Source organism: Canis lupus, chromosome 20 (assembly GCF_011100685.1).
Source record: "Canis lupus familiaris isolate Mischka breed German Shepherd chromosome 20, alternate assembly UU_Cfam_GSD_1.0, whole genome shotgun sequence".
Classification (NCBI taxonomy): Eukaryota; Metazoa; Chordata; class Mammalia; order Carnivora; family Canidae; genus Canis; species Canis lupus.
The window spans coordinates 36607754-36621401 of NC_049241.1; the positions used below are offsets into that span (position 1 = coordinate 36607754).

Here is a 13648-nt window from a genome sequence, read left to right on the forward strand (position 1 = left end):
CTTCTTTCCTTGCTCCCTGGGTGCCTGCCCCTCTGGTTTTGCTCAGTTACTCCAACATCCTCTGCTCCTCCCTACTGTAGGGCCTTTGAGTGAGTTTTCCTTTGACTAGAATACCCTTCCTCAACTTCAACTTCTCCCCCATCTTGCCTGGATATGATGGCTATTCGTGCATTTTCCCTTCTTCTAGGATGCTTCTCCTCAGCCCCTAGATATCAGCTGTGCCTTTTAAACACTCTCACAGCCCTACATACCTTTCTTTCAAAGAATTTACAGAAGTTTATAATTATAATCTTTGTCTCTCCCATTAGATACAAGCTTCATGAAGACAAAAACTAGGCTTTGTCTCATTATTAGAAACCCAATGTCTAGTAAGGTGCTTGGCAAATACATCGACTATTGTGTAGGCACTTAAAAATATTCATTAAATGAATAAGTCATTTTTTTCCTTAAGAAGTGTAAGAGAAAAAACATCTAGCAAGATTTTCTGATTCTTTTTTTTTTTTTTTTTTTAGATTTTCTGATTCTTATTAGTCTGTTATATTGAACCCAACCAGCAGGTACAGGGTCAGATCTTGATACTGCCCTCCAAGCATATTGCCCTAGTTCAGATGCTTGAGGAAGACAGTCATTCAAAAAGCCCTCCAGAGACAGGAAATCCATAATTTTTCAGTGCTCCTCTAGACAGCCAATCTAAATTCTCATAACACGGTGGCTCCATATCTTCATTTGATTCTCAGAGACACAGCTCTGAATACCAGAGTTTTGTTTTGTTTCAGAGGGAAAGCATTTTGATGGTACCTTATAGGATATAAAACCAGACACTGCTCAGCACCTTACTCCATGCCTCTACCTACCTACCTACCTACGTGCTCCCATCTTATACACCACGGCAATAAGCATTACTCCCTTCCGCCTCCTGGGACCCAGGACAGCGGTCTTGTGGGGGAGGAGGATACTTGTGCCTTGGATGCATACATCTGCTGAAATAATAAAATGAAATTCCAAGAAGGGAACAACTGCTGGACTTTAATAAAGAAGAACTCCCTGTACTATGAACATACTGGCCTTTGTATGCCAAGCTGCCCGGCTATACCAATATTTGATCTCTGTGAGCAATTCTAACAGCCTGCAAAAGAACATCACACAGAAGAAAAAAAAAAAAAACTGACAAGGCTGACAGTAGCAACTTAGGAGCAACCATCAATATGTTTCTCATAAGAAGTCAAATTATTAAGTTCATAAACATTCCTTTCATTGTACAGCAATTGTTAAGGCCACCAATCGAATAGGGAACACAGGAAAATTATGGCTTTAATTTTGGCCATTAAGTTTCCAGCAGCTTTATGAAGAGCTGGGTCTGTGAATTAAAGTAGTATAATGAATTCTCTTCCCCCAGGACTTGGGATCAAAGACTAAATAACCAAAAAAAAAAAAAAAAAAAAAGACTAAATAACCTGCTCTACAACACCAACGCCCACAACTACGTCTCCCCTTCTCTTAACTGCCCATCAACACAGCAGAGCACGGTGGAGGGAAGGCTGCCGAGGGAGCCTGCTCAGCCCAGAGCTCTCCATCAGCACAACTGGGGCCCAGGAGGAAATACGTGGCCAGAGGTGGCTCCTGGTCCTCAGCGGTCTTTGCTGTGCATTATAAAAAAGGAACTCAGTCAGGAACAGATGATAGCCACAGCTGACAAGTGAGAGAGCTCTGCTGAATCTGTTGCCGGTGCCTGGCTGCTGTCCACTGCTGTTGCCAGGGAAACAGGCGTCAGCTTGATGGAAACAAGGATCAGCGAAAACTTTCACTTACCTCGCTTCCCCTGATCCCCGACAGCCATTTCTATGGAAACAGTAGCTGAGAGCCAGTGGCAGAGAGGTTACCACTCACTTGCTAATGTCAGGTGTGGCTACCAGCCTGTGCACTTCAGGTACCGTGGTACCGACAGCACCAGGATCCAGCTGCCAGCTACCCCCAACAGCCTTTTTACTCTGCAACAAGAAAGTTCAGTCTTTAAAAGTATATAGAAATGTTTCGCTTGGTTCTTCATCAGAAAAAGGAAATTTAGCATTCTTCCATGGAAAGCTGAAGCGGGGCTCAATTCCTTGTTCTACCCAAGCCAAACCAGGTGAAGGCACTAAAGAGAGCCCATGGCTCTTTCCCTCAATCTCCAACCCCACTCACAACATTACTTCCAAGCACAAGAAAAGAGACACCCAACTGTGTGGGAAAATCTTTCACATATTAGCCTAACTCAAAAATTAAAGGAAAAACCCAGCTAAATCTGAGAGTTATTCTGCTGCCAGTGATCATTAAAGGGGTCTTTGTCTGCAATTCTGGCAGCATGATCACTAATTACAGGTAGAAAAAAAATTTTTTTAAGTTGTAAGATCTAAGAACCCTATACCCTCTTTTTTGTTTTTAGACTAGAGTTCGATGTGCCTTCTTAATCTGCTGGTCAGGAGACAGAACTAAGTCATGAATCAGTACAAGTTCATTCTGTAATACAGAAGCACCCAATCACACAGGCAGCCTGGTTATCCCATCATTTAATACCACCCCTTTCGATGTTGTAAGCAATTCAACTACTCTTCGAAGACGCAGGTATGTCAGAGGAGTATGTATAGGAAAAAATTCTGGTGTTCATTTTCAATCAGCAGATGCTGGTAAAGTGTTGAATGAGAGCAAAATCTAATCCCAGTCATGAATAATTTATAAGAATGCCTCTTCCCAGAGGTTACGTCTCCACTTAGAAAGCATTCACCAGTGATACAACTACCATCTACCTGCTATGTTTTGCCTCCTGAGCCAATATTCAAGGAGAAGGAATCAGAGGCAACCTCTGACCTACCATGTCTTATATAATGGTGTGAATTTAAATGGACCAGGGTACAAATGATGATGCCCCAGACCGATCCTGCTCTGTAAAATCCCAAAATAATATAATCCAGAGTCCGCACCACTACCATTACCACCACCTTCCCTCCCCATTCCTTCCATATCTACAGTTGTACAGTCAAGTAGCCATGCCTAAGTCTTTGTGAGGCCCTGGGATTTGATGTAACTAGAATGGAGTATAAGAAGAGCCGAATAGTGAAACTCAGAATAATTCACTGGTTTTAAAATGGCCCTTGCTTTTTCTAGAATGCTTCACCTCATCCATGTTCCCTCAAAACTTGTGAAGATAAACAGGCCTCTAGTAATATAAAATTGGATTAATGATTTAAAAAGATACCTGTGATCTGGTAAATTAGAACTTACTGGGACACAGAGAACACAATTTAGAGATGAAGGACTTTGAACTTAGAGACATGGGCTGGGTTTATATTCAGTCTTAGGTCATAAAATCTGCTTTACAAAAAACATTATCTTTTAACATACAAAGCCTGCTTTAAGAAAGTCTTTCAAATATTTTCCCTAAGATGTTGGCAAAACCAAAGCTTTGAATTCATAGGCGAGTTATAAATGATTTTAATCTATTCTTTAAAGCAGGCCCAGGAGGTGGTTTATGTAATATCTTTCAGTAATTACTGGCTTATGTCATTATATATACATGTGTGTATGCAATAAAACATTTAAAAATATTATATAACTTAAGAGTTTCCACTATGCAGGCCGATCTTGACCAATTATTATTAAAAAGACTGAGTTGATTAGATTTTTTTTTTTTTCAACAAATCACGTTTTATATTCTCTCACTCAAGCCACCACGATAACAAGAAGCAGGCATGCTATGCTCCAGCTCATTGAATCCTCACACAACTCACATGGTTGGTATTTTAGCTCCATTGCACAGATGAGGAAAGTGAGGCTCAATGAGAATCAAGTCATTACTTTCCAACTCTAAAGCTGGTGTGATTAACCATGATGCTACAAAAATGCCATTCCCCTACGTTGTGGGAAAAAAAAATTCACTGTCTGAGAGAACCTGAGTCACAAAGATTTAGAGCTGGAAAATACTTTGTGGCTGACAAAGAACAGCTTCACCTTGAACCATAGCTTCACCTTGGGGGGCACAGAGTTCAGCATGAATGTGTATACAAGACTCTTTTCTCTTGGTCGCTTCCTGGTAAATCCAGAAAATGGTACACTTTAATTTCCAAAGAACTCCTGTGTCTGTCCCCATTTGCCCAGAGAGGGGACTGGGAGGAGGTCCATGGATTTAGGATGAAGATGCATTCGATGAGTCAAGTCCTTTACTTCTATGTTGTATATATAAGGTTGATATAAAGCCAGCCACCCTAGCAGGAAGGCTGCACAACGGGACCATCCCTACTTAAGAGACCAGGAGATGGAAGCTCAGGGCTACAAAGATAAGGCTCAGAGTTGGTGGGGGACACTGGCAGGACCAGAACCCAGGCCTTCGCATCTACCAGTCTCTTCTAGGGGGCCTCACCACAGGTACACCTGGCATCAGGTGGGGCCTACAGGTGAAAAAGTGAATCCACTGCCCAGGACCACCACTTCCTCCCCCCCCCCACCCCCTCAGGAATCTGGCAGTAATTCTAAAGAAACAAAGCACCGAGCCACCAATTAGTTCTCTTATTCTATTTACTGACAAAAACCTCAAAAGGGACAAGGAGCTAAATGAACAATGTTAAAAGTAAAAAATTCATGAAACTTCTAAAAAAAAAACAACCACCCACAGCATGAGAAGAGACAAAATCTGCCTGACTTATAAACTTAAATGACACATTCTTTCCAATCCTTGGTCATAACAGGATCATCTCCTCAATGACAGTGTAAAATTGCAGCACAAGCTACAGACATTCTTGGCTCCCCCTCCCCAAAGAACACCACCACCAGAGATAAAAGTCTTCATCTGTGTTCATGCTTGGCTACACAGGGTATACACTTCATAAACTTCATACTCACCTTGAGAAAAGATCTGTTGTAAAACCAAAGATTTTTCCAAAGCATCAGTCTTAGAATGCTTTAAAAATGTACCAACACCAAATCAAGTGTGCAGGTTAAAATCAGTTCACGAATACAATAGGATGGCATGGCCACACACACAAAAAAAGAAAAAGCCAAGGAGCAGAAACAAGTACTTCCAAGGGGTTAACAGACTTTAAAGACACACAAGCACCATTTAACGATTCTTCATTAGAAGGCAATAGCACAGTCTGAAGTTTCTAAAATGGGAGGCTTTTAATTCAGCGCTTTAAGGATTATATGTGTGCGGGTCTGAGGGTCCCTAAGGGGCCATGCAATACAAGTTGTCTTCCTTTTAACATTTAGTTCCCTAGAAAAAAACTGTGAAGAACTCTAAGACTAAAGCAAATTTTTAAAAAACTTAGTAAGAAAATGCATACGAATAACTCGTTTTGATTTTTTGTTGCTTTGGGGGCCAGTTAAGGGGAAGGAAGTGCCAGAGGACCTGGGAATTGTTCAGGGAGGTGGGAGCAGGCTCCTCATAGGTTCCCCCCTCCCGTAGATGCCTTATCGCCTTTCAAGATCCAGCTCACAGACATGCAGCCTACACAGCCCACAGCACACCTCTGCTCCAGCTTGGCCATCCTGCACTGCTTAACAGTCTCCCCACCAGACAAGGAGAGTCTGAGTCCAATGCCTCTGTGTCTTAGAATGCCGGCACCCCTGGTCTCTGGCCCAGAGCCAGCACACAACAGGAAATGCTAGCCGAACCAGCAGAGATGGCTGAAAGGCTCTGCTTTGCAGCCGTGGCTCTACTTTGCACCAAGTACCCTTCAGCACTGTGGCCTCACAGTGGAGCACCTTCCATGTGCAGCCCCCAGGAGCTGGGGCACAGCAGGAACGGACAGTGGAAATCACTGGGGAGTCTTGGATTTTATTTTTTCACATGCAATGTGTTCTCCCTCAGAAGGGATCTAAGTTTTGTTTTCATATAAAAATGCTTTTAAATTACTTATTATTTTCCCTAAAATATATCCCAGTAAACTGGTTGTCCCATGAGGGTGTCACTGTCGTCATCCTCCATGGAGGTCAATATTTAATGCCCGCCATTCTACTAAGGAGCCCCTCCTCCCATATTTTTCTTTCTCTGTCTTGAGCTGCTTCATCACGCCGGGGCGATGGCTCCTGTGCCGGGAAGCCTGGAGATAAGGCATGTCACTGGCACTGTTAAAATTAGCAGTTTCCATGGCCTCAGTCAGTTTGGTTGAACTTGGGAGACATGGGGCGCCAAGGAATGCACAACAGAATTGCTGTTAACCTTGTACAGGCCATTCCTGAGGCAAAATCGACACCATGCTGCTTCTCCAGGGATAAATTCCACCCTTACAAGCCCAACACTAACCTAAGGCCACAGAGACTCATCAGGATGAAAGCACTCTTCTTCACACAGGTGCTTACAAAGCCATTCATCTGTAGATGGAAGCTGTGTGTGCGCGTTGGGGGGGAGGTTTGATGCTGTCACACCCTCAACCCTGCCTCACTGGGGGCATGGGCTCCAGGGCCATCACTAGAGACGGGCTTCCACAACAGTTTTTCATCTGTGGTGTAAAAGTGAGCACACTCGGTCAAGGAGAACCCCAAATACGTTATCCCCTGAAAACATCAAGGCAGTTTAGAGGGCAGATCAAGAAGGGGAGCAGAGGTGGAGAAGGAGCTGTGCTCTCTGCTCTGGCAAAGGCAGCGTGTGGACCAATGCGATATAGGGCTCTTTGCTGACTCAGCATTCCATGAAGGTGTCACCCCTCCTCCCCCATCCTGAGACACAGACTTGGAAAGAGGAAGATAAAGGTGAGGATTTGCCCATGTGGACTCAAGTGTGCCACCAGTAAGTACTTCCTGAGGAAGTGTGAGCACAGTGGGTGACAAAGGCTCCTCTGGGGAGATGGGCAACCCCGGCTTCTAGCTGGGGTGCTTGTCCACCAGCAGTGGTTAAGTTCTGGAGCAGCTTCTGGGAGAGCCCAGGCAGCCCTTTCTTCCTTCTCAGGGTGCTACCCTTTCTGGGTGTCTGTGGGTGGTGAGGATACAGAGCCACCTCAGGGGCCTGGGATGGCATCTCTAAGAACAGGCAGGGCAGAGCCGAGAAACACCAGAATCCCCTGGCCCGAGTCAGCCTCCACTCTATGGAGAATCTTCTCTATGGAGAAGATGGACCACTCTATGGTCATCCAAGGAGTGGAGGCAGCGAAGTGAAATTTCAAAAACAGTGACTGAGTGAGCAGAATGATAAGGCCATAGGAAGTGCATATGCAAAAGCTGGTTGTTACTCTGCATTAAAGATTCCACAAGTTGAGACTAATCATGAATTAGAGGGACAATCCTCACAATGACAGTAGCAGAAAACCAAGCAAATAAATGACTTGAAGGATGTAAGATTTTGAAGTTGTTCAGTATTTATGTGCTAATCTGGGTTTATACCTCCTTCTTCATAAAATCTGAAACACTCTGGAAACATTCGCAACACACTGTGGGTAACTCAAAAAGGCCAGGTTATATACTAATGGGAACAAAGCCACAAAAGACAAAGACCCTCTCCTGAGGACACCGAGGCTGGGACTCCCTTCACTCATTGTAATCCACTTCTGCACATGGCCACACTGACACACCTGGCCTCAGGGAAATGTTTTCATTAAATTAATAACGTTTGGCAAGCGTCAGCAACACAGAATCTCACAGACAAGATACAGGCAGAGAGAATCACAGTTCAATCCAAAGCAACACACAGAAGGGACATCAGAGTCCACACGCATGCAGAGAAGCCGCAGGGAGCAGCTGGGGGACACGCAGAGCCGCCCCACGCGTGGCAGCAGCAGAATGTGCAACGTGGATCTGACTGCTTACCCGCTAAGGACACCAAGAACCAGGTTAAGGACGAAAAATGAGCCAAGGATGATCAGACTAACAAAATACACCCATGGCCATTCCCATCCTATCGCATCATTTACCTGTAAAATGTAAGGAGATCAGTTATCAGTTATCCATTTACTAAAGAGCAGAGCCCCAGGAGCAGCTGCCAGACCACACAGACTACTGCTCTTAGGACAGGGACCCCAGCTAGGACCTTTCACCTTTTGTCTGCAGGTAAGGACAAGTTCTGGTGAAATCTACAAACCTGGCCCACCAAGTGTCAGCCAGGATCAGCTCGCTTAGCTACTGTTTTGTACCAATTAATCTGCATATTTGGATCCAGACCAATAAAGCAATTATAAATGTATCTCATTTTAGGACAGACAAAAGGGCAAGCAATGGAATCTCTTTAAATTCCAAGCAACAACGCTGATTAGTTTCTGGTCAATAACCTTTCCATACCTTTCTTTCATAAAGGTTGGTGACATTCCAGAAAGCATCTTGACTTGGGAAGCCTCAGCAAAAGAGAAAGCATCTCGGAGGACACAGAACATGTTTGGCACCCATCCGGCTGCCCTCCCCTCCTCAATCTAGCAAAACCTGTGTGGTCTTGGCAACTGTCCTTAGGACTCTGCTTTCAAGATGAAAGAGGTGTAGCTTACCCGCTCAATACACCAAGTACAAGATTTAGTACGAAAAATGACCCAAAGATGACGAGACTGACAAAATACACCCAGGGCAATTCAAATCCCATAGCATCATTCATCTGCAAGAAATGAGATGGTCTCATAGGAGCAGGTTAATAAGAGGATCTAATAGAGAGAGAGGTGACATTAGAGACAGTATTCAATATATTGAATTAAACATTTACTTAGATTTGAATCAGAGACAACAGTAGCCAAGGTACATTCACTATATATTCCCAACACGCGTGCACACGTGCGCGCGCGCGCACACACACACACACGCGCACACACACACACACACACACACACACACAAACACCCATGAAGAGTCATCAAAGCTTTGGGGGCAAATAATAGCAGACTTTGACACAAGCAGGGCAATCAGCTGGGATCTGGCTTAATGGAAAGTCTTGGATGATGGACTTTCAGACTAGATCTTGGTAGATCTATTCTAAGCTAATGCTTAGCTAAAAAGTATTTCCTACTCAAGTTGTTAAAACTTTTTGCTTTTATCATTTGTGATGGTGGAAAAGTCTTACAGAGACAAACTTATAACATTTGACACTATCAATTCTTTCCCTTAAAAAAAAAAAAAAAACACCTTAAAGTAATAAATTTCTATTGGAAGCCAACCCATCCAAAGAACCTGACCCACCTAAAATCTATATTATCTGCAATCAGTGAGTATAAGCACAACTAAATTAACACAAAGAAGAAAGTGTTCAGAAGTCAACTAGGTGACACACATTCAAGGGAGCTTTTGGGAATGAAATTTTTGCCACCTGCACCCAAGGAAGGACCCAGGATAAAGAAAGAAGCTTTTATCCCCACACCTAGCTTTGACCTAGATGACCCACCCATGAGAGTTGACTCCAGCTGTGAGCTGACCAAGACTAGGTAAAAGAGTCCAGAGGAACCCTGTGCCACTTTTTCTAGAAGAGTCAGACATGGCCTTTGGGGTAGACCCTCACAGGGAAGGTTTGGTCACAAGCAGCTTTCATGTGGGAGCAAACCAGTGCTTCAAGGTTCATGGCTAGATGGTATTTTCCAGCAGCACCTGTAAGTGTTAAATTAGGCAAACACTTCTCCCAGGAAGGAGGCATTAAGGACCAGTTTGGGGATAGAATGAATGGCTGCAGGCCTGACTTTGCTTGGAACACCCATAATCTTGGCCAATAGAACTATACATAGTCTGAGAGTCATGGTTCTTGTAAGCCCCTTCGGCCTTCAAGCATATGACTTCCTCCACGTTACCCGGCTTTGGATTTTAGCTTTACAGAATGAAGTGTGTGCATTTCACTATGTTTGCTGCATGCAGAAGCCAAACAGGAAAAGAGAACATTAAAAAAAAAAAGATCTAACATCTGTTGAAGTCTAGGGAGAGGGCATTAAATCCCTTATGAAACACCTGTTTGGCCACATGAAAATTGATGTGCTTAATAGAACTCATATCAGTCTGCACATCTCACATTGGCAATTAGAGTAATGAATGAACCAGGGCCGTGGCTGCAATTGTTGATCGAATTAAGCTGGATAAACTAATTTCAGCAGGAAGGCAGAAGGTAATTCTTCCAAAGCAATGAAACCACTAAACTTATTTAAAAACCCATGTGTGGAAGAGAAGAACCAGGCTGCCTGGTGTAGTGGCCAGAGCCTGGCCTGGAGTTAGGACCTTCCATAGAGACCTCTCTTTGGACCTGTCTCTTCTAGGTTGGAGCAGTGCAGATAGAAGGGGAGTGTGTGCTCATGGTGTGAGGAAGGATGTGCAAAGTCCAACACTCCCATCAGTAGACCTCACTCTTGTACTGCCCTGGTGCGAGGTGACCCATCCTGGACCCAGCTGTGAGCTGACCAGGATGTGGTGAAAGGGCTGGTCAGCGGCCAAGCCAACCACTTTACCAATCCTCATTCAGGCCTCAGTCTGTTGTTGCACGGAATGTTCTAAGAACAGCAGTCTGTTCCACTTGGGAGGGCACTTAAAAATTAAAGCAGCTTTTGATCTCAGGAATAGGTGTTTGACAGATTCACAATTACTTGGATCAGAAATATCAACTGGAATGACAGCTGGGGGCTGGAGGGAAGGCCGCAGAAGATTATCTCTAACTCTACAGAAGGTGGGAAAAGAAACAAAACTTAAGCTCTGAGGGCCAGTCCTTCTCCAAACTTCTCAATCCAAGTCTCTTATCAGAGGCCAATATTTCTCAGACCTCACCAAATACATGGGAGAAGTCAGAACTGGCGAGCTGTCCCCCAAAATACCCAAATGACAATAAAGGCTCTGCTGGGAATTTTGTCTGCATGGTCTTTATCAACAATGAAAAAAAATCAACATGACCTGCAGCATTTCAATTTACATTCATTCTTAAAAGTTTCATATCAAACTCATCATGTGGTGTCATCTGATACCTAGAAAATAATATTCTATTTAGTTTCTTTTTTTTTTCCCCCTCATTTCAAAGACTGAGATGCACATTCTTGTCTCCAATTAAAGACCAACCTAAAGCTTTTTGTTATTTTCTAACTGGTGAAGAACACTACTGGAAACTTGGTAATACTGGTTGGAATAAGAGAAAGGCAGGCTGTTGGCCAACGAGAGAGAAATTTCCTAGGTGTCTTGAACGAAGCAGATCATCAGTTTGACCATGAGAACTTTACACTGGAGTCTGGCAGCCAGCACCTTCATAGGCATGTTCACTGAGGAAGGAGCGTGGCGGCAAGGCAAGGGATCATAAATGATTTATGTGTGAGTCGCTCTTTCCTTAAACCAATGCTATTTTAATTTCCTATTTTTAAAAATATTTCCTCTGAGTTGAAGAACTGGTTCAGGTAGTCTAACTGTGCATCTTGCAGATAAGAAAATTAAAGCCCAGAGAGTTGTGGAGACCTATCCAAGATCATGCACCCAGCCCTATCCAGCCTTCATGTTCTTCCCTTGCCCTATACCCTGTTTCCTCCAGAGACAACAAATATATGTGGGTGAGGAGGCACTGTAATTATGCTTATAGAATGAACTTTATAACAGGGCTCTATAAGGACTTTTTCCCCACCAGAAACTGATAATCCCACTCCCACACATCCAAATAGTTCTAAGTATGTCCTTCTTGCATATTGGACCCACTTGTACTTTTCTCAAGACCTAGCCAGGCCTTTGCCAGAAATTCTTGAGAACCAAGGCATCAGTGAGCTTGAGAACATTGACCAAATATAAACTTGACAAGATGCTAAGTAATCCCTGGCAAAGACTTTGTCCACCATATACAAACATCTAGATGATTGCTTGCAATAAATATTTACAATCTCTTTAGTTGTCTCTCAAGATATTTCCTTTACACCTTATTGTGAATAAAAATTGATATTTAAATATGGCCCTTCTACATTGAGGCAATGGGATTATACCATGAGGAGTAAGGGTAACTAGTATTTGTTAAGCACTTGCTCTGTGCCGGTCAAGGATGTTCTGTTCTGGAACACAGCTGTGTACCTTCCATCTGACCATGGCCCATTAAATATTAAAAATGGTTTGGTGCCTTGGCTCTGGTCTTTCTGATGAGTTAATAAATATAATCAATAAGCAATGAAAAACAACCTGATGTGTTTCAGAGGATAAGATCTCAGTTAACTGTTTGGAAGATTACTTAGCTGCCCTCTAGTGTTCTAGAATGGTTCACAAACCTCTGACAGTAGAGAATGCCAAGGAAAGCGTGCTGGGTTCCAGTCTAGAGCAGGGGTCACCAAACTATGACCTGTGGGCCAAAGCCAGCCCACCACCTGCTTTTGCACAGCCCTTGAGCTAAAAGTAGCTTTTCATTTTTAAATAGCTAGGAAGAAAAAATCAAAACAACATTTCATGACACATGAATGTTATACAAAGCTCAGAGTTCAGTGTTTAGAAATAAAATTTTAATGAACAGAGCCACACCCATTTGTTTACATGTGGTCTATGGCTGCTTCTGAGCAACGTGGGCAGGCAGAGGGCAGAAATGCGTCCTTGTGACAGTGATATTATGGTCTGCAAGGCCAAATATATTTACCATGTGGCCCCTTATAGGTCTATAGATCTCTGATCAAGAACCACGACTACCGGCAGGAGGACTCTGGGGATGTTCACTGGGTCTCTCTATACACACATTTGATCTTCAAAATCCCAGTCCTTCTAAGAAAGGGACATAGACTGGGATAATGTTGATAAATTACTTGAGTTCCTCCATCAGAATAAAGATGCCCTGTAATTCACAGAGAATATAATTATTATATTGTCAAATTATTAACTCTGATTGTCATATTAACAATAGAGATGATAATTATACAATCCTAGGTGATACTTAAAGGTTCAGAGGAAAGCAATGGAAACTTTGGTTTCTGGGTGCATGGAATTTTCTCTCCTTTAACCACACACTCACAGTTTTCACTTGCTTGACAACAGGAAAGAGATTCTCATGAGAGAATCCATGTGCAAAAATTTAACAAAGTATAAAACTGTGTAGTCAAGGCATGTTGGATCAGCAGTGGACAGTTGACTCTGACAGAGAGAACAACAGAGCTGAAAGGAGTCAGATTTTAAAAAAATCAAAATATTGTTCCTATCCCATTTGGGGCAGGGGGCAGGGACCAAAGTTTGGGCTATTTGGATAAATCTTTTCTATTTATCAGAAATTTCAAGGCAAGACTGGAATTGAGATTAATCTAACGAGGATTTGCAACTTTGAAAATAATACTGACAATGAATGCTTTATCTGATTTGAAGGTCCCCTTGCCATAGGCATGGTCTTGGTTCATCCAATATAATTTCCCTCCTTCTTCCTCTTCCTGAAAGGCATCATCTTATGGATGTAAATAACAGTCATGCATACCCACACAGACATAGACACACACACACACACACACACACACACACACACACACACACACACTTTCTCTCTCTTTCCTAGGACAACAAGAAAAAGAAAAGAAAAGAGAGAGAAACAAGATACAACACGTTGGTGATGCTCAAAACTTTTTACCAAATTAGGCTCACACTTTGGGGAAGAAAATAAAAACATACCTTTTTTGCCTAATTGAATACATAAGGACTTCTACAATCCTATAAACATGGTGTTCAATGGTGAAGGGAAGCAAAAACCTACATATAACCACTGTGTGCCAGGTTCTCTGAAGGTATAAAGGAATATGGAACCCTAGAAAGAGTT

General features: G+C 43.0%; 1 protein-coding gene across 21 annotated transcripts in view; it reads right to left on the reverse strand.

The window, feature by feature from the left end:
- Window positions 1-13648, reverse strand: part of CACNA1D (calcium voltage-gated channel subunit alpha1 D) — a 297961-nt gene that overhangs the window by 125887 nt on the left and 158426 nt on the right. For 15 of the 21 annotated variants that reach the window (XR_005374892.1, XR_005374891.1, XM_038566156.1 and 12 more), the window contains exon 8: window positions 7771-7874. Coding sequence is in view for 19 of the 21 variants with exons in the window: in XM_038566156.1 (XP_038422084.1) it covers window positions 7771-7874 (104 nt within the window). In the remaining 2 variants the exon portion in view is untranslated. Of the gene's footprint in view, window positions 1-7770; window positions 7875-8438; window positions 8543-13648 lie in introns of all 21 variants that reach the window. The other 6 variants (XM_038566148.1, XM_038566166.1, XM_038566152.1 and 3 more) reach the window with 1 other exon arrangement.